The 23,971-nt window shown below is 50.4% G+C and overlaps 1 protein-coding gene across 6 annotated transcripts in view; it reads left to right on the plus strand.

Annotated features, from left to right (window-relative positions):
• Positions 1–22,942, plus strand: part of DTX2 (deltex E3 ubiquitin ligase 2) — a 39,206-nt gene extending 16,264 nt beyond the window's left edge. Inside the window, exons 4-11 of one of the 6 annotated variants that reach the window (XM_026861473.1) lie at positions 4,664–4,722; positions 11,813–11,944; positions 18,971–19,057; positions 20,013–20,083; positions 20,727–20,885; positions 20,972–21,133; positions 21,866–21,955; positions 22,586–22,942. In XM_026861473.1, coding sequence (XP_026717274.1) covers positions 4,664–4,722; positions 11,813–11,944; positions 18,971–19,057; positions 20,013–20,083; positions 20,727–20,885; positions 20,972–21,133; positions 21,866–21,955; positions 22,586–22,810 — 985 coding nt within the window. In that variant the 3' untranslated portion in view covers positions 22,811–22,942. The remainder of the gene's footprint in view (positions 1–4,663; positions 4,723–11,812; positions 11,945–18,970; positions 19,058–20,012; positions 20,084–20,726; positions 20,886–20,971; positions 21,134–21,865; positions 21,956–22,585) is intronic. The other 5 variants (XM_026861474.1, XM_026861475.1, XM_026861476.1 and 2 more) reach the window with 5 other exon arrangements.
• The last annotated feature ends 1,029 nt before the right edge of the window (positions 22,943–23,971 follow it).

A 23,971-nucleotide genomic window follows, 5' to 3' on the forward strand; every position in this document is an offset into this window, starting at 1 on the left:
AGATTGTGACTACAAATAAGGCAGGGAGCTCAGGGCTGGAGGAAAGGATTTTGTTTAAAAGCATAGAGAATGAAGGTCTGGGGCCTGGGGAAGGATGCTTACAGTATTGTGTTCCTAAGAAGGGTCTGCGCCCCCAAATCTCCCATGGGGAATGACCTATAGTCAGTGCTTTGTAGGATCAGGAGGCATAATAGAGGGACCAGAACCTGCGCAGGGCTTTTCTTTTCCTCTCTTCTTTGCGTCTTTCCGCTTTGTCTGTAGGCATACCCACAGGCTCCTCAGGTGGTGAGGAGGGGCTCTGCTCAGTGCTGGTTCTGCTGAGCCCACGGTGGCTTGTCCTGCAAACCTCTGTTAGCCAGCATGGTTCTTCTGCTGGGTGCTCTTCCCGAGTGGGAACAGAGGGATCTCCTCTGCTTGGTGCTAGGAGCAAAACCACAGATCCACATGGTGGTGGGCTGTGCACCAAAAGGTCCTCCTTTAGGGGGATCTGGCCTGGGTTTTGGCATCTTCTTGAGAAGAAAGGTAGGGAAGAAACTGCTGTCTGGTCATCAATGTCATTATACACTCAGTTAGCCCTGGGAAGGGAGTCAGACATTTGGGTGTTGTGGGAGCACTTAATGTTAATGTGAGGCAAGGCTGGATGCAGCCCTGATCTGGGAGGAGAACTGTTGAGTATTGTCCAGAGACTACAAAGACACCATGATACAGGAATATGTGGCCTGCCAGCTGGTGTGCAGGAAGAAGGGTGGAGAGGCTGAGTTGCTACAGGCTTCCCCACTTTTGCTCCCTTAGGATACTGTGTATGTGTGGCTTAGGTAATGTTCAGCTCAAAGCAGGCTGCCCAGTGTTTGAAATGGCAGCAGCCGTGGACGCCAACGCTTCCTCTCTGGTCTTGTGCTTTGCTGTCTCACTGGTGTTGCAGTATCTTGAAATTCTGGAGAAGTGAGTGGTTTTGTCATGCTGTAATATCAGTCTGCCCTGTCTGCCCCCCATAGCAGATTGCCTGGAACTGATGATGAAAAAATCTTATCAGGATCTTGTTGCTGAACGTTTGAGGACGGTGTCTTATTTTGTGTCCCTTTTTTCACAACCTGGTAACCCCTGTTGCACTCGGTCACCTCCAGCGTACAGAGCATCAGGAGAGCAGGACCTACAGCAAAGGGCAGGACAGAACTGGAACATGAAGGGGGAATCAATACCAGGAAATGTTCAGAGAATTCAGGCATTGACTTTCAGGTGTTGTAAGCACAGCCTGAACATTTGGCTAGGAGTCAAAGGCACTGACTGGTTAGAAATCTCATCTGTGGGCAGCAGAGGCAGCGGGAGCAGGTGTCTCAATGGATCCTTCTCATCTCTCCGCACTGCAGTGCTTGGTCTTGCGCTGATGCTTTCCAAATCTCTCTTACCCGAGACCCCCAACAGCCTACCTGCATCAAGTTTTCTCCAAACTGAGCCTGGCTTAAGTAAATCAGCAGGATCTCACCCCAGCCTGGCTCCGTCCCTCTCCCAAGAAGCCAGCGCTGCTGTGGCCATACCGGAGTAGCTTGATTCTGAGCTGATGGACTAAATACGTCTGTCCGTGCTGCTGGCGAGCCTGCTCTCCAAGTCAAGGCACGGCCCATGTTATACTACAGTAGCAATATCCTTCCTTGTTACCTCTTCCCCTTCCTTCTCCAAAAAAACCCCCACTTCAGACCCAGGGTAGGCTCCGAGTAACGTTTCTGCACCTTTTTTGGCATGGCAACACTTCCTCCCACGTGCTGTGGCTGCAAATCCACCCAGGCAGTATTGTGGCAGAGGTACCTCAAAGCAGTGTGGACTTCCTTTGATTTCATCAGCCTTAGGTCTGGGTGTTCTGCAGACATAAACAAAATCACAGTGCGTGGCTGCCCTGCTGGTACGCTTACGTGGTGCTGAGCGGATGGGCCAGCACATCCTACAACGTTAGCTGAGATGCTGCTAACTGAATGTGCATGTGTTTAGCCCGTGTGAAATAAGTATTTGGTTTCTCCATCACATCAGTTGGCTTCAAGCCTCCAGCAGTCAAAGCTGACACACTTTGCCTTTACACCAGGAGTGCAGCTGATCGGTGACTGTTTCCTGGCTGATGGATAATAATTCATCTGCAGTGCACTTGCAGCTTCCTGATTGCTTGCAAACGCATCAGTTGCTTATATCCGTTTCCCTCTGCAAATCTCAAGGGCTCTTCTCACTGTGTAGGAGCTCTAGGTCCTGTGTGACTTGGACTTGAGCCTTGCAGTCTGGGAATGAAGAGTGAAGAATTTCTCTTCTAGTCTTGAAGCACAGTTACCAGTGATCCCCTTCCCAGAGCAGCTCTGGGTTTGCTTACTCTCTTCAACCTCAGTTTGCAACAACCCTGTGCTTCGTCCTTCTGGAAGGGTCCCCCACTGCCCAGCTGCTTTCCTAGCAGAGTGGAAGGTTCAGCTTTGTGCTTTATTGTATTTTTACCTTCCACAGGGAAGTGAAAGCACCCAAGGTGGCTGCTGCGCTTCATGGTGTGACAATAAAGCACAAGCTCTTCAGTACCAGTCATATGCAGGGTCACAGACTGGGACAGAGGGGGTGCCTAGCCACTGTGTTGTCATCTTGGCTGTTCAGCTGGAGGAGGGAAGGAGGGCAGGTCTAATGCTTCTCCGAGTTTTGGGAGCAGGTCTCTCAAGTGCCTTTTCATTCATTATCTGGTCCTTAGATACCCTCCTTGTCTGTGGCTGGAGAAGGAGCAGCCCTGTTAATAGCCAAGGTGTGAAGAGAATCATAGGAGTAGAAATGAAGCAAAGGGGTGAGATAGAGAAGGAGGAGGAGGGAAATACCTGAGAAAGAGCTGTGATGAAGAGGCTGAATCAGGAAAGAAAAAAGTCATAAAGAGGAGTCATGGTATATAATTAAAACCCTTTGAAAGTGAGGGTAGAATTTCCACAGTATTCAGTGGGTTTGAATTGGGCTGTAGCAAGAATATTGCATCATTTGAAGACATTGCAAAATTGGGGGCAGCAAACAGGAAAACACAGTATTTGAATCAGAGACAGAAGGGAGAAATCTCTGCGCTCTGGAGAGGTTTTTAAGGGTCTGGAAGCTGGTCTGGCTTGGCCAGGCCATCTCCCTGGGTCCTGTCCAGGGGTTTCTTCGGGGAAGCTCAGTGCATGTGCGGGAACCTATTTCAAACTGCAGCAGGTAGGAGAGGAGGGAAGTGGGGATGTGTCCCTGTCATGAAGGTGGAAGACAGCCACGTGTCACTGATAAATCTTTTTAGATTTGGTCACTGTCATGGAAAGGCTGAAAGAAGGGACCTCTACTTGTGTTGCTGTTTTGGGCACAATGGCAGCTCTTGCATCCCAGCCGGAGAGAATTAGGTTCCCTCTAGATAGTGGATGGCATTTGGGCACTTCACCACCTTAGTCTGCTCTGTGGCTTCCTAAGCAGCTGGCCAGGTTTAATATGATTTTGTGTGTTTTGGGGTGTCTGAATGCACTGTGTATTAACTGTAGCTGATTGGCATGAGCCTGGATCTACAGGAGGCACATGTGCCACCTGAGACAAAGTCCATGTGTGGCTTCTCTGTGCCAGCATGTTGGATTTCAAAAGTTCCTGCTTCATTCATGTGGATCCAGCTTGCTTTCTCCTCTAATGACCCCCTCATCAGCTTTTCTGCTGCTGCTCACCCTTCCCTTCCTAACTCCTGCTGTCAGGTAATTGCATGACCCTGGCTGCCCATGTATCCCAAACTAGCTTGAGGTGCAGCTGCCAGTGCTGGGAAACACTGCCAAAACAAGTAGGTTAGGAACCTGAAGGGGGTGTTGATGTCCAGATTCTCTTGATTTCCAAAGGAAGGTGAGTGCCAGACTCTTCTAAGTTTCCTTCAAGCTTTCTTCCCTTGTTCTTGCATCTTTCAGTAGCACCTTGGATGTGCAGGGAGAGTCAGGGCTTGATTCTGTTCAACCCAGGGCTGCAGCTGTATGTAGTTGAGCACTTTTCTTGGCCTTTGACTCAGTTTCCCCATCTGGAAAGCCGAGGGGGGTGATAATGCTTGCTTCCTTTGATCTGTACAGCTGCAACTTCTCATACAGCATGGGGATTCACACTCTGGTGAGCAGTGTTTTGCTGGCTGGAGACCAAGTCACCTGGTTTAAGGTGAACTTTGCCTGCTGTATCCTGGCAGTTCCTGTCTGTGTGCTCATGCTGCAGACCTGCTCGTGCAGTGCTCTGTCTAGTGCAGGTCATCTGCTCCCAGGAAGCTCTGTGGTGGAGCAACAAGAGCAGGATGCATCACAGGATCAGAGCAGGGGATTGACAACAGGGTCCACCAGCAGACCCTAGCAAGAGGAAGGATGAGTCAGGCCCAGCATTCTACCAGGAGGAGATAAGGCTGGAGACAGCTACCTGCAACATAGGCCTGCCTTAGAGATAAGTAAACCAGTTAGATAGCTCTGGCAAGGACTGGGCTCCTTAAATGTAGCTGCTGGACCAGTGGGCAAAGGGTGCATGCGTGGGGGTCCCAGGTGGGGCTCATCTGAGGAATTAATCCCAGTTAATGTATTCAGGGCTCTGGCACTGAGGAGGGAACAGTGTACTACTGCATTGTCTCTGTTTTGTCAGTGATTGATCTGTGCTGTTGAACTTGTCCCTTTTTATTTTCTCTCTCTAGCGCTCCAAACCTGCCAGTCAAGATGCCCAAACCCAGCAAGGTGAACCAAGCCCTGGCAGGTAAGGATCCCACTCTGCTTTACCTGCTCTGTCCCTAGGGTTATGTGAGCAAGTGGTTTACCTTTCTGTGGTACTTTGTTAGTTTTTAGGCAAAATCTGAAATATTGCTGGAGTTTACAGTTTTAGGCCCAAAGACTCTTCAGAAATTAAAGAGGGTAAATCTGGGGGAGAATAGGATGGTCAGACCTCAGTAACTGTTTTTCTCATCAGTGCTGGTCCTGAGGCTCTCAACGTGAGGGAGTTTATTTGAGGGTTGGGTTTTCATCTGCTGTAGGTATTGATGAGCAAGTAGCAGAGGGGAGCACATGGATCAAACTCAGTGCTAGCTGTTACTTGCTACTTTTTTTTTTATTTTTTAAAGTCAAGGGGGGCGAGTGGTGTGAGATGGTCTGTGGTTTTTAATGTGTTTTTTTTTTAAATGTGGTTTTATTACAAAAGCTCAGGTGGTCTTTAGCTTAAAAAATGATTGTGATGCCTTGTTTTGGGGAAAGGAGGGGACAGAAGTTGAATCAGACATTGTCTCCTATGGCAGCAGAATACAGGTTTGCTTGTTACCATCCAGACCTGTGAATACAATACTAAATATACCCAAGGAGTGTGTCTGGGAGGGATGAAAGTGCCAGTTTTCAATGCTCCTTTTCAGAGTAGATTTGCCTGTTAAACGTGAAATGGCATTGCCTTGAAAACGACAACTCGAGCTTGCAGCTTTCAGTGGAAGTGTTTCCATGCCAAAAACTGTCGGCATGTTTGCTCTGTTTTGACTCAGCCAGCGCCAAACCACGGGACCCTGGTGTGGTGGTGCCTGCAGAAATGGGTGTTCTGCTGAGAGCAGATGTCTTCTCCATACCGACACTGACTGCACATGAAATCTTATCGTAACATGGTAACCCAGGGGTAGAGGAGTGGAAAAGACCTGATGTGTGGTATTTTCTGGGTTTTTCTGTACTAATTTCAGACACTACAGAATATCTATTAACCCTCTCCTTCCTCTGGCTCTTGTCCATGCATGGTCTGTTGAGGTTATTAGATACTTGGACGTCAAACTTTGCTCCTGAGCAAGTGGAGGCAGTTACTTTTTCACTCAGAGAAAATGGTTACCATTTTATTCCAGGAAAGGTGATGGTGCTTGCTGTCCTCCCAAGCATCAGGCTTTTTCCTGCCTAAAAAATAATCCCCAGGATTGATGTTTCCAGTCATCTAATGTTATCACCATTGTGAAAACTGTGCCTTGCATGTCTCTGTAGCCAAATGGGCACTGTGTAAAGACTGATACGGAGTGTCCTCTGACGGCATGCAGCCCAGCTGTCTCCCTGTTAGCAAATCAGTCTTTGTGGAAATGAGGTGTAAAGTCAAGCTCAGATCTTGTTTAGATGGATCACCTGAGGAGAAACTCCCTTCTCTCATAAAAGCTCTGAATTTCATCCCCTGGCTATTAGCACTGACTGTGTAATTAGGTACTTAATCAAATAAAGGTAAATACAGCAAAGAACTGAAGAGCTCTGGTGAATCCAGGCTGTGTTAATGTTGTTAACTGTGATCTTGTTCTACACGGGCAAGTCATACACTGTTAATTTGGAAGAGGTGAATATGCATGGGCTGTTTATGCCATATAGTACCACATTTAGATATGAAGGGCTGCAGGAAAGCTCAATAGAATAAGGTTTTTAGCACCTTTTAATAAAATAAAATGAAAAGGTTAAGCCTGTAGTTGATATCTCTGTTGGGGGATGGGGGTGCAAAAAGGGCATAAGCATTTTAATGTTTAGTTCTCAGGGAGGCAGCTAGCAAGAGGCACGTGTAGTTGAAGGGTTGTGTAGGGCTGCGTGAGCTGGGCTGAGTGTGGTCAGCACAGAAGCAGCTCCCTGGGGCCAGTGTCTCCTTCAGATCCAGGTCTTCATAGGACACATCTTTGATCAGCACTGTACTGCCTTCTGCTGGGTGTGACAGACCTCAGAGGTGCAAGGGAGGAGAAAAATCTGATTTTGAGTCTGTCCTTAAAATCACATAGAAGCAGAGGAAAGATCTGGACATGTTAATTAGCAAGTGAAAGGAAAATAAATCTGGGAACGTTTTCGGCCAAATTTTATTGTAACGTTAATTGGCTGGGCCTTTAGGGACACCTTCTTCCCCTCTGTGCTCTGTTCTCTGTTTCTAGAATCTCTTCTGGGAAGTGGTATTTTGTTCATATTTAAAATCCTGCAGATGGTATTTGAGTTACTTATTATTGAGGTTATTCTCAAACACACAGACTGGGCCCTTTTTTTGTTCCTCTGGTCCCCACTGCACAACTGCTTCCTTCAGCATCAGTGGTGGAAAGGCTGGGGACCCCAGGGCTCTGGGATGCCATGGGGGAGAGGGCAGTCTCAGATGTGAAGACATTATTCTGGGAAGCGTGTCCAGAAGTCTTGCAACCCTTGGTCTCTGTCCCAAGGTGCCCATTAGCAGCTTGGCTCTGGTTTGAAGCAAGATAGGTAAAACCTCTGAATCTCATGGGTGATCTCAAGAAATGCTGCACGTGCATCTCTGGGATTCAGAGGGAGCTTCTGGTGAATAAACAGGAGAAGGGGGATCCTGCAGGTCTGAATGAGAAGCTGGGTTTTGTTTGTGTGATGAGTGCCTAGGAATTTCAGGGAGGGATTTGTAACACTGTCCACACCACATCTTCTAAAAGCACCACTTAGGATCCCAGAAATCACAAAGCTGACTTTAAAACCATGTTTATACAAAAAAAAAAAATATTTTTCTTTGCTTTCTGCTATTTTAATACTTCAAGAAACGTGTGGAAACTTGTCTTTTTAAACTTTTTCTTTCTCCCTGAGTGTTTGGTTAATATGGTGAAATGCCAGAACAGAGGTCAAAGCAAGCTGTTGAACCACAGTGTTGGCCTTTAAGGATCAGCTGGACTAACATCTCTTGGGAATAATGGAGTTTAGCTGGTGTGCCTCGGGACTGGGGGGTGGACTAGGCAGTCATATGAAGGCCCTTCTAGCACCATTTTTAATGTCAGGGCTGGAAATAAGATTTTTGTTAAATAAAACTGAGTGTTTCTCATTTGCAAGATTCCTAGAGCTGGGGCATTTGGGAACATCCCAATCATAATAATTTTGTTGGTGGATGCAATCATATAAATTAGCAATGCTTTTCTGAAATCTCACGTTTTTGGAAGGTAAGCTCTGCCCCTTCCCCTCTACCTGCTTAGATCCAGGACTGGAACCAAAGGCATACCAGTCTGAGGTCTGTGCAATTACAGGTCAGAAGCCAGAGCTGGTGACCAGAGGGGCACGTTAGGCTGCCTGTGTGAGCAAGCGTGTGGTCAGTGCTCATTACATTATGTAAGGGTGTTTTCCCCTGCTCAGCTTCTGCACAGGATATTACAAAAGTCCCTTATTTACATGGCAGGCTGAGAAGAGCTGGTGGATGTTGTCATAGTTCCAGTGAAGGTAATTTTACCCCAAGGAGTCAGTAATGTTGTACTTCCGTCCAAATAGGTGCTTTGAGCAGGAGAAAAGAGGCAGTTCCTTGTGGTTATTGCGTTCATAGGATCAGGTCAGATGCCAAAAGGTGCTTTGCAAGGCTTTCTGCCTCTTCCCTTCTGCAGCCCTTGCAGGAAAAAAAAAGCCAGTGGCCAATGGAAAGTATAAATGTACTAAATAATAAGTTTCAAGCTCTTGGGGTGCCCAGTGAGCAGCAAGAACTCTTGCAGGAACATGGGGATGTCTAAAGCAGTCTTGGTCTGGGCAGGCTTATCTTGTTGCAGTTTGGCCCTTGCATATTCAGGTGAGAATTTATCCACATCTAGGGCCATGTTTGCTCCCGACATAACTCCACAGATGCTCACAGGTTCTGAATTGAGATTGTTGTGTCTGCAGGTCAGAATCGGAGTATCAATCTGCAGATGTGATGTGTGTCTGTGTATTGTTTTGGCACTTTGTATGAACACACACTCCCACATAAGGCTTCGATCAGAGGAGATCCCCTACCAGGGACTCTTATCACCAAACCTGTGGGAGGATTGTTAGATGCTGAGATTTCCAGTATTGTATTAGAATTTTAAAGGAGGCATTACTTCTGGGTTTTAAAATGAGCCATAAGAGCAGTGTAACACAAAAACATCCCCTTTTTGAATGTTCTCTTGATTTGAATCTGCAGAAGATGATTCAATGTGTGTCTCTCCAAAGGCAGCAGAAGGTAAAAGTGGAAAATTACCTTTTCTTGTTCAGTTTAAGATTGTCCATGGAAGAACATTTGGTTGGGGTAATTCTCCTGGTCCCACATTTGCCCTGTGCTGTATGTCTGCATCGAGTTGTAGATGTGTTTGCAGCTCATAAAATGAAACTGAGAAGGCTCCCCGTATTAAATGTTTATTTTCTTTGTGATGATTCATGATGCTGGCAGGCAGTTTTGGACATGTTATTCCAGGTATAAGAGGGGCAGTATTAGGGGTAACTGAACTCAGCTGAGGTTCTGTGGCTTGTGCTTTTCATTTGGTCTGATTTTTGAAGGGAGTGTTTTATCCTCCAACATAAAGAATCTGAAGTTGGTTGTTCAGCCTCTGCTTCTTTTTTTTTTTTTTTTTTTTTTAAATGGGCTCTGCATGTTAATGTTAGCAAGACGGTATTGATCTCTTAAGAAGAAAGCATTAATTTTGCATTTGCCTATCAGTCAGCTGTGCGTAGGTGGTGATAATCCCTGTTAGTCTTTGGACTAGCTTTTCAAATGTCAGTCTTTGCAGTCAGTGCTATCGCACTGCTTAGAAGCAGGTTTTTTTTGGAGACAATTTTACTGTTACCTTCTCTGCACCAGTTCTGGGGAATTGCGTTTTGCAGCCTCGGTGGGGTCAGGCTCTCTGAGGTGGTCTCCCCCAGCTGTGGGAAGCTCCAGCATCTTGCCTGTTTCTCAAGGATATTGTTCCTCTGGGCCCCCTACCTAGTGTGAATTGGTACTGCTCTTCTGGGAATACCTCTGATGGACCTTTAACCTGCTGAAAGGGGAAAATACCTCCCTGGTGCATATGCAGGTGGCAGCTTTGGTGCTGTTGCTGGGCTCCAGGTGTTCAGTTGTACTCATTCAGTAAACAAGTAGCTTTTGTTACAGGAACATTTAATCTCTGCCTTAAATCTCCCTGGGAGTAGTGAAGGGTTACTGGTTTAGACTGGGATTGAGAGCACACAATAGTCTTGCGGTCTTTAGTTCAACACTTAAAGGAAGTTATTTTGATTGTGAAATTTCTGGATCTGATGTTCAGTTAGAAGCCTGCTGGCTTGTACTGTTGTCAGGGGTTCTCCTTGGCTGTACCTGCCCAGTGTTGTATGTAGGGTGAGGGATACTGACTCAGTGTTTGTATGCTTTGATGATCCCCCCAGTTCCCTTGCAGCTCCTAGGAACTGGGGGGCTACACCTCAGGTCTAGATGAACAGTCATGGTACCTAATGAGGGTGATCCACGGCTGCCTGGTTTGCTGTTACCTATTTCCATTTGGAAGCATGTGGTTTCCCCATGTGTTGGGCTGTTTGGTCTTCTGGCCAGACCAGCACTGCTGAAGGCTCTTGGGTAACCCTGGGGAAGTTATTTCATTCACCTGTGCCCCTCTCCCTGTCTTGTGAAACCCCCTTCTGTCTGTCTTTTGGTCCTTATATGAGAAGGTTTTAGTAAAAATCTCAAGAAAGGAGTTGAACAGGTTCTGGAATATTTACTTGGACCTTACATGAAGGAGGCACAAAATGTGGTCAGCACTGTGTAGGGGTAGTTCTGCTCATGGCGCATGGACACAGGCTTTGTGCAGGGGATTTCTAGTCACAAGGCACAGGTTCCTGACTGGTTGCATATTTGAGGCAGAAAATAATCTTACCACTTGCACATAAAGCTGGCTGATGCTTCCCGTCACAACTCGATTTTCAGTCATGTGTGGGCAAGATACCTCATTTTTGTCCTGAACAAATGTGCTCTTGTATCTTTCTTTTCCAACCCGGCTGAATAGAGGCTTGAAAAAAGAAAATCCTTAGAAATCTCATTTTTTTGGCCATGAATTACTGTGCAGGATGCTGGCAAGAATTTCCATAGCATTTTGCATGGTGTACTGTCAGAGGTAACTTTTGGGGAAATGCTCGTTTTTAGGTTGTCTGCTGTTGGTGTGCATTCACGAACGCTTTGTTGGTTAGTTCTGGCAGTGGCTGTTGCAGGTGGGAAGTCACTTCCTGGGAAAGCAAAGGCAGGTGTTTTCTTGAATGTAAGTTTAGCAGCAATATGCTACCTTAGAAATGTTAGGACTTGTAACTGGCCCGTATTTCACAGGCAAACATCATATTAGATCAGCGTGATCGGTCCTGTAGCTCTCTGTGCCAATTTTACCTTCAGGGAATGGCTGTCCTTTTTAATGATTCATTAGCTTTAACAAACTGCATCCCATGAATACATCTGGCTGGGATGGGGGAGGGTGAGAATTGCATTGCATTGCAGCTGGGGGGTGCTCAGAAAAATTGCTGTGCTGAGGAGGGGATGGTGTGGGGTGAGTGGGGGGCTGCCACTGTGGGGCTTGTCTGTCAGGGGACTGACTGGGGCAGCTCCAGCCCACGGTCAGGCCGGCACTGCCCTGGTGTTTAAGGCAGTTAAGCTGTGCTTTGGGGATCAGTTTAGTAAGATACTGTTGAAAAAAAGCTTTGGGGGGAGTACCTGAGCAGGTCCTTTAGGGGTTCGAGTGATGCCCCTCATCCTTCAGGGCTGCTTCCAGGGGTCAGTGAGCAGGAGGACTTTGCACCACAGCAGACTCAGTGTTGAGGAGCCCTGAAGCCAAGGCAAAGAGGAAGGTCCTGTTCACACACCAGCACAGAGGGTCACGGGTGAGACTTGTGCCCATATTTCCTCGCTTTAATTTGCTGCCTGGGCTCTTCCCTCTGAAAGCCTCTGGATCCCGTCCTTGTGCTGACTCCAACCTCGTTGCCCCTCAGATGTTTTACGCCCTCTGAATCAAGGGCCTGGGTTTTGTTTTATTTTATATTTTTAATTTTCTTTGAAAGGTTAAAGGTTTTTTTTTTTTAATGAATGTGTTTCCCCATTGTTTCCTTCCTGCATGTTGATCTCGTACCCACTGTAGGCATGACGGCTATTCTGATGTCAGCCGCTGGACTCCCTGTGCACCTCACCTGTGTGCCTCAAGCTGCCAGCACCCATAAAGCCACTAAAAAACACAGCTCAGTTAAGGAGGGGAGGAAAGTGTCCAAGAAAGGTAGTTCCTGCTCAAACTTGTGATATTTGCTTCCATCTCCTTCTCTCCATCTCTCTGCACTTGTTCTGCCTCCCTCCTTTCCTCTTGTCTCTTCCCTCACCCTCTTGGCTCTTCTGATTTGACTGATGATGTTCATCCCACTAAGGGGAGAAGCAGGATATGTGTGGTCTCTGACAGGCTGTAAAATAAGATTATAAAGTCGACTTGATCCTGTGGTAGCTCTGCCTGTTTCCATCAGTCATGAAAGCTGGAGCAGCCCAGTTGTTCTCTGTGCATGTCAGAGACTCCTGCAGCCTCTCCCATGGTCCCACTACATCCCCTTGGGAGCCCTGTCACAGCTGAGTCATGGGATGAGAAGGATCTTCCAGACAAGCTGGCCCCTGAGTCATACAGAGCTTTCAAGGTCGGATTACAGAGGATTTGTTCTCTCCACCTTTGTCTGGGGTGGAAGGGAGTGGAGCTCTCCGTGGACGTGCCCTGGCAGGAAGGGCCCGGTTATTCCAGCTCTCCTGCCAAGCTGAGCCACCTCCTGGGTAGGGCCTTCATTTCTCCTCTCCATATCTCACCTGCATCCCACACCCTCACCCTTGCAGAGTCAGTGGGCTCCTGATATAGAGCCCGAGTCCCATCTGTGTGTAGCAGCCCTGGGACTTTGTGGCATAGGTGTGAATCCATCCTGGTGTAACTGTAAAGGTTGTTTGCCAGCCCTGACATAGGTGTCCTGGGGTTGGTCAACCACCACTGAACCTAAGGTGCTTCCCCCTTCAGATAAGCAAAGGGGGGACTGGAGGTGGGGAGATGCCTGTGTTTAAGAAAGAGGGAAGAGCTCTAAGGTGGAGGGGAGGTGGCAACTGGCTATCTGGGGAGTTTGCTGGTGCCAGTGTCTTTCTCCTTGGAGCCCATGCTTGATGGGGAATCGAGGTCCAAAGGAGGCGGGAAGGGTAGTAGAGGGAAAATAGAAATTAAATGTGGAGGGAGGTATCTTGCGGAAATGCGTTATGGAGGGAACTGGGAGGAGGAGATGCAAACGGTGAGAAGGAGGGAGAGAGCAAATGTGGAGTAGGATGTGTGATAGAGGGGGAGGAGAAAGCAGGGGGCGGCAGGAGAAGCAGCGAAGAACAGGAGGAGCAAAGGAAAATGGGAGGTGAAGGAGAAGAGCCGAGTGGAGGTGGGTAGCAGAAGGGCTGGAAGAGGATCTTGCTCCGCAGAGCCAGCTGGCAAGGCAGCAGGGTAATGCGGCTCCCGGCGCCTCACTCCGGGTGCGGGAAGGACCCGTGCAGCCCTCCGCAACTGGGGATGAGGGCTGGGTGGTGAAGGTGCCCTGGAAAGGGTGCCGAAATGGAGCTGCAGAGACGCCAGGCCCTCCCGCAGAGGCATTGCCTTGCCTCTGTCACTTGAAGATCCGAAAAACCAGAGAGCCAGGCCTGCCATTGGTCACCTGCTGCTGGTTAATGACATGAAACTAGCTGTATTTAGGACAAGGTGTGACCACAAACACACAGCCTGGCTTCTCTCCAGTCCCCACACCCTGCAGTGAGACTGCCTGCTGCTTCTGCTCAACGCAGTCTGTTGGTACCAGGGTCTGCCCTGCTCACAGCATCCAGGCCCTCCCTGACATGGAGGAGACATGGGTGCAAACAGCCAGGATGCTTCTAAGAGTGTGATGTTAATAGGAGGATATGTCCTGCGACTTCAGAGCATGAAACGGGGTAGGTGGGGAGGATTGGACATGGGCTGGGGGGACAAGAGCAATACACACAGCATGAGGTATCTTGTTGGGGGAGTAGAGGAGTGGCTGTAGCCATGCCGGGTGTCACACACCCCACCAGCAATACCTCTTCCTCTGTAAGATGCTGATTCCCCAGTGCTTGCTGCAGCACCTGGGAGCACACGTGTGTTGCCTGCTGGGACTGCTGAGCCATCCCTTGGCCAAAGGCTGGGTGTGCTGGGGCAGGGCTGTCACCTTCCCCATCGGGGATATCGGAGCTGTGCCTGGTGCCAAGAGCCCCAAGAGCCAGGCTGCCACCTCCCTGCCAGCTCACCAATGCCACCTGCTGAGGCCAGGCAGTTCTGGAGGAGCAGAATGGGGACACCAGCAGGAGGATAGGATAGTGTCTAGGGAAGGGGCTCCAAGCAGCTCTTTCTCCCATCTAGTATGGCAGGATTTGACCCAGCCATCCTTGTCCTGCTCAGGATGTGCTGCAGAGGAGACTCTTTGCCAGCTCTGCCCTTTCCAACGCTGACCCCTGAGAAGGGGTGCCTTTCTGCGTTTTCGATCGCTAAAATCCCCCCTCTCGATTTAGACAAGAGAGTCCCCTTTGCTGGGGGCAGGGATGCCAGTCCTGCAGAGTGCATGTCTCCTGGGATGAAGAGGATGCTCAGTCCCTCCTAGGAACAAGCTGTACAACACCCCTCCAGGCTTAGGAGCATTGTTCTGCAGGAAAAGTACTGAGCCTGACTTTTGGCCAGGCTATTCTCCTCCTCTTTTCTCAGGCAGAGATGGGCCTGTCTTGTGCCCTGAATTTCTGCATCATGTGCCCTTTCCCCTCCCACACCCCTCTAGGATTTTGCAGTATGGAGAGCTCCAGTGAGAGCTGTGCATCCAGGAGCAGGCCTGTCAGTGTGCTGACTACAACCAGCTAGTGCCAAAATTGGTGGTGGTGGGTGCAGTGTACCCCTGCCGAGCCCCTTCTCGCTCCTTCCCGCTGCTGCAAACCCAGGCCCCACACAGGTTGAGGCAGCATTGATGGAATTGCAGCCAGCTTGGTGAATAGCTGGGTTATGTTAAACAACGGCGCTAATTAGTTAGGACTCATTAACGTTGTTGCCGTTCTGGCAGCGATGTCTCTGGCGCACACGCGTGCTGCAGGTCTTGGGGAAGCCGTAGTCTCTGGGCAGGCGCTGTGCTGTTGGTGCTGGCACACAGCCTGGCAGCATCCACTGTCCTGATGGCTCAGCGCTGCCTTCCCGCCGGCCGGCACAGCGCTGGGCTTCCTTGGGCTGCTGCAGCCACTGCCTGCCCCTCAGCACAGGCTGAGACCCTGCCGGCTCTCCGGGAGGGGGGCGAGTTGCTTGTCCAGCTCTCTGAGTGCTGCTGTGCTGCTGGGGCATGGAGCCAGCCACCACGGGGCTCCTCTGCCTTCCCGGGCCTGTGGTGGGACTGAAGGGATGTGGTGTTGGTTTGGGTTTGGTGTGCCGCTCGTTACCCTCTAGGCTGACGGGATCGCCATCCACTTTTCCCCTGGCTTGGAGGTTTCCCTGCATGTCCTCTCTCTGGGGTGGGCAGTCACCTGTGGAGTGTTGCAGTACGGAGGGAGAGGAGATGGCCACGCTTGTCCTTCCCTGCCAGGCAGGACAGGATCGGGCTAGGCAAGGGGAGTAATCCCAGCTGACTCCAATTGCTCCACGTATGTCCATCCATCTGCAGCTGGGTCTGCAGACCATGTCGGTGTCTTGGGGAGCTCACTCTATCTGCTGACAGAGACAGGCTGCAATAACAGGGATGCTCTGAGTCACAACCAGAGCAGCCTCATCTCTTGGACATCCTGCTGAACTGCTAAATGTGGAGAAACCTAGTTTTAAAACCAAATCTTCTCTCACCTTCCTGGTCTCTGGGAGAGTCCTCTTGGGGGTTGAGGCTGGTAGGTCCAGTCTTTGCAAGTCCAGGGAACAAAGGGCAGAGGTGATCAGAGTTGGGTGACTGTCCATGACAGTAACTAGAAACAACCTGTGTCTGGCCTGCATAGGATATCAAAAAAAGAGTTTGCTGCTAACCATATGGCTTGTTTTGGGATACAGAAGGAGGCATGTTACTGCTGCAAGCATTTGGTTGCTGAGCAAGGATTCAAAACACATTTGTTACATGTTGCCCATGGAAAGCCCTTGCAACAAGCAAGCAACTTATTATATACAGGGAGGAAGGGGAAGCATTAAAAAAGAAATTGTTATTCCTTTCTTTGTAAATGAAAGAATGGTAAACATTCCTTCACATCCCAGATAAATCAGTAGCACAGTGTTAGGCCAGCTGGTGATAAACAGCAGCAGTTTATTCTGCTACTGCATTTTCAATCTGCTATTGAATCCAGAAAACGCTGGGGACTAAAACAGGCTTTGATGATCCCAAGGGATAGCTAGAACAAAGGTTTGGAGGTAAATGCTTTTACAGAGCAAATGGTCCAGCAAGGAAGTGATTCATGTGTTGAAGCATATATGGCTCGTGCCGTGGCGGGTGTTGTGCCTCCCAGCCGCCTTCTGGTTCCCCCTGTGCAGCTGGGACGTGGCCTGCCGGATGTGCTGGTCTGCCCAAGGAGGAGCCTCTCTTCAGAGGCAAGAAAAGCTCTGTGGGCTTTGCTACCATTGCTGAAACCAAGTTCTCAGCATCAGAAGGCTTCCTCAGGGCTGGACATTCAGATATGTGCAGCTGGGGATAGGTTTTTCTAAAGCATCTGGACTCTCCAGCCCTTTCTGTTTCTAGGCAACCTTGGTGGATCTAAATGCATCAGAGCGTTATCACAGCAAAGTGACAGGAACAGAGCAGAGATACCACAATGCAAACCCGTCAGACATGGGTTTCCCAAGGATGGCTGAGGGCTGCATCACCCTCTTCTGCCTGTCTCATTGCCCCAGCTCCATCCTAATGCGAACTGGTGAGGTGGTGTAATGCTGTTTGCTTTACCTGAAATCCCTGCTCTACCCCACGCTCTGCAAGAGCTTTCTAGTCCTCACTTTTACCCAGCTCTGCACCAGGATTTTTGTCTCATTGATTTGTTTTGAATGAGTCTGGCCAGTTCTTGGGCAGGTCATGTCTTTGTTCCTCTGAGCTGCTGCAGAGGAAGGGAAGTCCACAGTGAGAGAAATGCACAGCAGGGGCTGCAGGGAAGGAGCATCCTCCACTATCCTGAACAAGGCGAATTGCTCTAAAGCTGCTCAGATCTGCTGTGCAGGTGGGAGCAGGTGAGCTGGAGTGTTCTGCCAGGTACTGGGCAGGCGTTGCTGCTGGTGTAACACACCCACTTTCCTCACTGTCTTCACCACCTTGTCTGTGCATCTTTTTAGTATTTCTTTCTGCAGCCCATAGGCATAGGAGACAAGGTCACTTCAAAAAGAGCCACCTGGAAAGCACAGTTCTAGGGGGAGAAGGACTTGGTGGTCAGTCTGGCAGGCAGCGCAGGATCCTCAGGAATGAGAACATGGTGGTCATCATGCCTGGGTACTCGTGGAAGTGGATGGAGTTACGGTGGGTAGCAGCTAGCACACGGTCCTCTCCAAAACCTGCAGAGCCCAGGATGCTGAAGCCTCCATCTCCCATGTGACCATGAAGGTCTCTTGAGGTTGCAAACCAGAGCCTGGTTCCAACTGCCACACGTGGAAAAGTGCCACCCTGTTTGCCAGCCTGGAGCAGGGACATCACAGAGCACTCAGCTGGGTGTGCGTCAGGCACAGTAAGCGCCGAGCTGAGACAGCTCAGGCTGATGTGACTCCTTCCTGGCTGGCAGCTCATGATGCGCTGTGTGCGAGCAAGGTCCCAGTAGAGGGGATTCGTGGACCCATTTCTCTCCTTTGGAAAAGACAAGACAAGCAGCCGCGTTCCCTGTGAGATCTGGTGATGAATCCTTGAAGCAGTTTCTGGCACTGCTGAGCTCTTGGCCTGAGAGTTGGAAGGCTGAGGCTTGCCCAGGCTCCTGTTTGTCTCCTGCTCTTCTTGAGGCAGTTCTTGGAAATGTTTTTCCAGGGGATTTTTGGCATGCAGCTGAAGTGGAAAACACCTACTTCCGTGTTGCTCTTTGGCTTAATGCTTATTTTATCCTGTTACCACCTTCCTGGCTAAGGGTCTCCAGAGGGTAATCCTCACAGCCCTGCTCTGCCGGAGATATCAGGCATCTCTCCTCCTGCACTCCAGCGCTTGGAGGGAGCATCCCTTCACCTCCTGGGCTCCTTTTCTTGCTCTGTGTGCTCAGTCATCCCTTCCTCCTTCTACAGCTGCCAGAAATCATATGTTTCAGGATGGCCAGGAATCACCTTCTGAAAATAACTCCGCTTAATGACTGCATTTTCATTTAGGAGAGTCCAGCTCCGAGTTCATCAGTTTTCCTTAGCTAAATGATTTTCCACCCACCATAGTGCTCTGCCTTAATCTCTCTTCTGTTGCCCCAAGGTAGCTTGTCTACAGTGAAAAGGCATCTTTTCCCTGGTGGCATCTCACCCAGTTGTCTGTGCTGTGGGGTGACCTTATGCTCTCTGTCAGGGTACCCCTAGAGCACTGTCTGCTTACAGAGCTGGTGTTCAAGGGAACAAGGGGCTCCTGCATGATACAGGATCTGTGCCATCCAGATCTTTGCCTGTTTAATGGCACCCGTGGCATGTTCTTCCCTCTTTCTTCACCATGTTTGCCTCTACCATGAAAAATGGTTATCCAGAAAATAGCTCCCACTCCTTTCTGCTGGTGACAGACATTGCTTTTTTGGGTGGCAGAACGGCTCAGTGCTGGCTCCAGTGTGGCCATCTCTTGATGTGCAGCTTTTTCAACCAAAGAGACAATGCTTGAGAGCCCTTCATCTTCCTTGAAAGCCTCAGGTGGATGGGGCAAGCTGAAGATGCGTGTTGTGCAGGTACACCCACAGCTCTGATGCCTGTGTGATGCATGTGGTGATGCTCTGTGTCCATCTGGGAGTGTGGAGTTCGGAGTAGCAGTACTCTCCATGCTCAAGCATGGTTGATGTCCTACAGTGGCTTAGAAATGAGCTTGAGAGCAAATCTTGCTTGGGCAGCGTTGGAGTACAAGTTTCTCATGAGGCCCTGGGGTGTTGGGCACAGATGGTTGTGGCCTGTCAGGATGCTGTTAGCATTTCCTTTGCTCCCCCCTCTCCATCCTGGCCCTGGCTGGGATGGAGAACAGAGAAGGAAGAGCTATCCTTTGCTGCCCTGTTCAGCACAGCTTTCCCTTGGTCTCCCCCAGCAGTAGATTCAGGAAGGAAGGGCAAGATTCCCCTGAGCCAAGTGACAGGTCTCTCTTTTGCCTCCTGCCAGGTGGAGTCATAACGTCACTTGTGCAAATGTTTCCTTTCCTAGGCTGGTGGAAGAGCCTGGCAGCCTCCGTGACAGGCCCGATGACCGGTAAGGAGCTCATCTCCTCTCGCCCGGGACTGGGCACCGTGTGGAGGTGTGTGATGCTCGCTGGCTTAAGCCAAGCCTTGCTGGGCAGCTCCAAAAGGATGGGCTGGGAGTTGAGATGACTGCTGGTTATCTTGGCCTTAACTTGCTCCGGGTGTTGTGTAGTGTTTGATGCTTAATCCCGTAACACCGGGGGCACCAGGCTGCTGGTGCTGGTGGGCTGCTCGGGTGCCTGTGCCTGGGTGGATGGGGACCAGGTATTCAGGAAAATGCAAAGATATCAGCGTTGTGTGCTGCAAATGGGGTATGTGTTAGAAAGGTGGTTTGTTTTATATAGCCTGTGACTTGCACTGTATTTTGCTGGATATGAGTATGAGGAAGCTCGAGAGAAAGGCCACTGTTCTGTGTTAAGGATGTGAGGCTCATTCTACCATACTTGAAACAAGGCCTGGAGCTTAGTGTCTTGCTGAGTCTCCTTGTCAGGTGCCAGCTGGGGCAATATTGGAATGCCTTTTCTCCTTTGACAGCACAGATGATGTAATACTCTATCCCACTGAGACCATGGATGGAGTTTGATCCTAGCTGGCCTCTGGTGTGCACAAAGAAAGTCGAGCTGGGACCTGGCTGGAGTCGCTTGGGGTATGTGGGAAGAACTGGAGCACAGCAGCTACAAGCAGATCCCTGGGTACATGGCACAGGGCACCCACATCTGCCAGGGGGTTCTCCCATCTGTGGCATTCACGGTCCTAGTGGTAGCCATTTCTGATAGCAAAACCTTTTGTAGGGCTTGTAGGGAGCAGCTTCTTCTCCCCCTCTAACCCTAACCTTTCTCCTTGGCATCCTGGCCAGTGACTTGCTTGTCTCCCTTCTCTCTAGCTCACCCTGCACACGTCTGTTGTATCTCACAGCGTGTCTGATTTCTTCTCTTTTCTTTTTTCTCATCTTTCTCCTTGTGCAGTGACATTGACTGAGCCAGAAGCAGTGGTGAAGAGGTACCTGGAAGAGCTGAAGGGCACTCCAGCCGATGAGGTGAGGGGGCAGTGAAGCAACTCCAGCTTGCCCAGTGGCCCGTTCACTGGGGTGCTGTGAAAACCACAGCGATGCCTGAGGACCACCCTTCCAAGGGCATTCGGTGTGGTAGATACTGCTGCTGCAGTGGCACCGTTGATGCTAGATGGAGAGGCCTCAGCACTGCCTGAAGACCACATGTGGTAACTGGTGACTTGTCCTTGTCAGAGGACTGTGACAAAAAGCACGGTGTGGATTGAATAGCTAAGCCTGGCAATGCCACCCCGTTTCTCTTGGAGCTGGCTGCAGGGCCTGGGGTGGAGGAGGGAGACTGGCTTGGGTCTCCTCTCAGTGCTTATACAGGTCAGAGCTACAGACATCAAAACCCTGCACTGGAGCTGCTCTGTAGAGGAGCAGGAGATAACCATGCTTGGTTCCTACCTGTCCCCTCTGACTGATGGCAGCTCTCTTCCTGTGCTGTCCAGGAGGTCGTGGAGTGATAAGGAAATCTGTCTCTGTGCCCTTAGACCTCAAAGGGAAGGGTTAAAGTTGAAGGCAAATCCTCCCGAAGCATCTCTATGATGGCTTCCTTGGTGGGTCAGGTACACGATCAGCCTGTGCTTGCACCACACAGTGGTTTTCTCTGTTGTGTCTTGGACTCTAGGACTGTATCATCTGCATGGAGAAGCTGTCCTCCCCCTCAGGTTACAGCGACACGTGCGAAGGCAGCACCATCAAGCCAGAGACAGTTGGTCGTCTGACAAACTGCCAGCACTCCTTCCACATGCTCTGCATGCTGGCCATGTACTCCAGCGGCAACAAGGTACCGCGCTGGCCCGTCCCCGCGGGTTCCCCGTGCCCGTGGGACGCAGGTGTGGAGCTCTGATACCTGCTCCTCTCTCCTCGCAGGACGGGAGTTTGCAGTGCCCTTCTTGTAAAACCATCTACGGAGAGAAAACCGGTACTCAGCCCAAAGGGAAGATGGAGGTGTCCACTTTCCCCCAGTCCCTTCCTGGCCACAGGGACTGTGGGACAATCCAGATCGTGTATCACATCAGCAGAGGCATTCAGGTGAGCGCACAGCACGCCCCAGGAACGGCTGCTGCCAGGGGGCACAGGCTGTGGGAGCCTCCCAGAAAAGCGTTGGGATCTGGTTGTAGTAGTTCAGACAGAATCCACTGTATAGTCACTTCCTAGTTCAAACAGAATCCATTATATAGCATTAATAGAAAGGCTCACTAAAGCCTTAGGCCACAAGTAGTGAACTTATGCTGAACTTACACTTAGTTACATGAAGGGACACTCTGAGACTCATGCATCCTGTGAAAAATAAGGCAGCTACATCCATAGCAGAAGTTGCATCTTTGAGATGAGAAAAGAAACAAGCCTAGAGACAGAAAGGATCCAATGAGGAGCAAGAAGACCCCAGACCCAGATATTACTGTTGGACCGAACCATCACATGAGGGAAGAGGAACTTAGATCATAAGGGTATAATTGCCCAGGGATTTTGTTGTTCAGGGTCCCTCTCTGGAGGCACCTAGCTTTCTGTTTTTTCACTGTACTATCTAAACAAATTATAAGATTTGATGCCTAAGGTTGTTACCCAGGGTAAAGAAATGACTTTAACACAGTACAGTACCTGCTGGCAGCCCATCACTGAGCAGCCTGAGGTGCCTGGAGCCAGCAGCTGCACTGGCTGTTCTTCAGTATGTGGGTGACTTGGGACATCCCGCTGCTGAGGGTTTGTCCAGCTCATATGAAGATGGATGTGTCCATGCCAAATACATCTTTTCTGTTGCAGGGCCCTGAGCACCCCAACCCTGGGATGCCGTACACAGCAAGAGGCTTTCCTCGCTACTGTTACCTACCAGATAACGAGAAGGGCAGAAAGGTAAGGTATCACACCCTGATAGCGTGACCCTGTGGAGGCTCTCTCTTGGTTCTGTGTTGGTGGATCGACAAACAGCGTTGTGTTTGGGAGCTGTCCCCATGATGCTAACCAGCTATTCTTGGTAGTTGTCCATGCTGTTTGTTCCTTACATGTATTCGTAATCCCTCTGCCCATGAAGATCTTTGCTGCTTCTTCACAGCTTTGACTGTGAACACTTGTTCTCCTTCATTCCTTTATTAAACACAATCCCATCTGATCTTTTGGGAAGACACTCCTGGCCAATCTTGGGCTGGACTGTTTCAAGGTTTGCACTGAGAATGGCTGAGCTTGGAAAGTCCTGCTGCTGGCACTTCCTCTCCCTGTTTCCTCTGGGTGGGGGTGTTTGTCTCCACTCGTGCCAGTATTTTTCAAGTCCTGGAAGCCCAACATGTGTAGGGAATGGTCCTTCCCATCAGTGACACCACGTGGGTAACTGGGAGGTGAGGGAGAACCTTTGTCATGCTGGGATCTTTGGTTTCCTCCTGCTACAGCAGGGATTTAGGTTGTTCAAGCTTCTGGCAGACTGCTTTCCTGGCTCATGTCTCCTAGCTGCTGAAGGCCAGCTTTTGCTTTTTCTCATTCCACCTCTAGGTCCTGGAGCTCCTGAGGGTGGCCTGGAAGAGACGCCTGATTTTCACAGTGGGCACCTCCAGCACCACCGGCGAGAGCAACACGGTGGTGTGGAACGAGATCCACCACAAGACAGAGATGGACACAAACCTGAGTGGCCACGGCTACCCTGACCCCAACTACCTGGACAATGTGCTGGCGGAGCTGGCCGCGCAGGGCGTCACGGAGGACTGCCTGAGACAATGAGCTGGGGTGGGGGCCCGGCTGTGCCGTGCACGCGTCGGGGGACCCACCCAGTGCACTTATTCCTGTTGCCTTAAGTTCCTGTGTCTGACCGCCTGTCACACTGAGCAATAACACTGTACCATGAGAGCCCTGCCTGCTCTTTACAGTCTCTTTTTTGGGGAGGGAGGGATATTTTTGTAGAAACTGCTCTTGTGTCTCTGAATGGGGTTGATGGCCACAGCCAGGACGGGCTGGGACAGTGAGGTGACAGATCCCCTTGTGAAGGCAGGACCTTGCCCTGGTAATGCTTGGGGACAGGATGGGGAGAGGGGAGCATCTTGCTCCTGCTAAACCACCTGGAAGGCAAACGAGGGCTCCCTCCGGGCCACTGCAGCTCCTGTCTGTGAGGCAGCTCAGAGAGAAGCCTCCTTGCCCTGTATCTCTGCGTGGGTCTAATAAACATGTCTCATTCCCACAGCGAGTCGCTGCTTTGCCTTCAAGCTGCCTGGTGGCTTGGGGTGCCTCCCTGCTCGCTGGCCTTCTCTGGGGCACCAGCCTGCTCTGCGGAGCTGGGGACGCTGGGTCCAGCCGGGAGAGAGGAGGGAAAGCTCAGCTCTGCTGGAGGGACACAAATCTCGGCGGGGGCAGGAGTTGCAGCCTGTCAGTGCTTCACCTGCAGGAGCCTGGTGCTCTGTGGCCACAGCTCCAGCTGAAGTGACCCAGCAGTGTCCGTCCTGGGGGAAGTCGCAGTCCCCTGCCCTTGCTGTGTCCTGAAACCCTTCTGGCAGGACCTGCCCCTCTTTTTTTCCCTGTTCTCTCAGGTGATGTGGCAGCAGGCTGGGACTGTTGGTGCCCGGTGAAGCCTCTGCAGGGAGGAGCTGTGGTGCTTTGTGCTGCTGCTGCAGGGAGTGCTGGTGCCACCCGGCGGTGACTGCCTGTCGTGAAGGGGATGTGCCCCACTCCTGGTGGCTTTGCTATATGTTGTTGCCAAGCTTTTTGTCACCTGAAGCCTTCTAAGGGCTGCTTCTGGCTCTTCCCCTCCCTGTGGCCACCGGGCCCAGCTACAAGTCCCAGGGGCTCTGCCCACATTAAATCCCTTTGGCCCATCAGAGGCCCTGGTCCTGCCATTTCACCTTCCTGCGGGGATCTGGGATGTGGTTGTGCTTCATGGTAGCTCTGTCT

Source organism: Athene cunicularia (assembly GCF_003259725.1).
Source record: "Athene cunicularia isolate RWA chromosome 19 unlocalized genomic scaffold, athCun1 chr19_part1, whole genome shotgun sequence".
In the NCBI taxonomy this organism is placed as follows: Eukaryota; Metazoa; Chordata; class Aves; order Strigiformes; family Strigidae; genus Athene; species Athene cunicularia.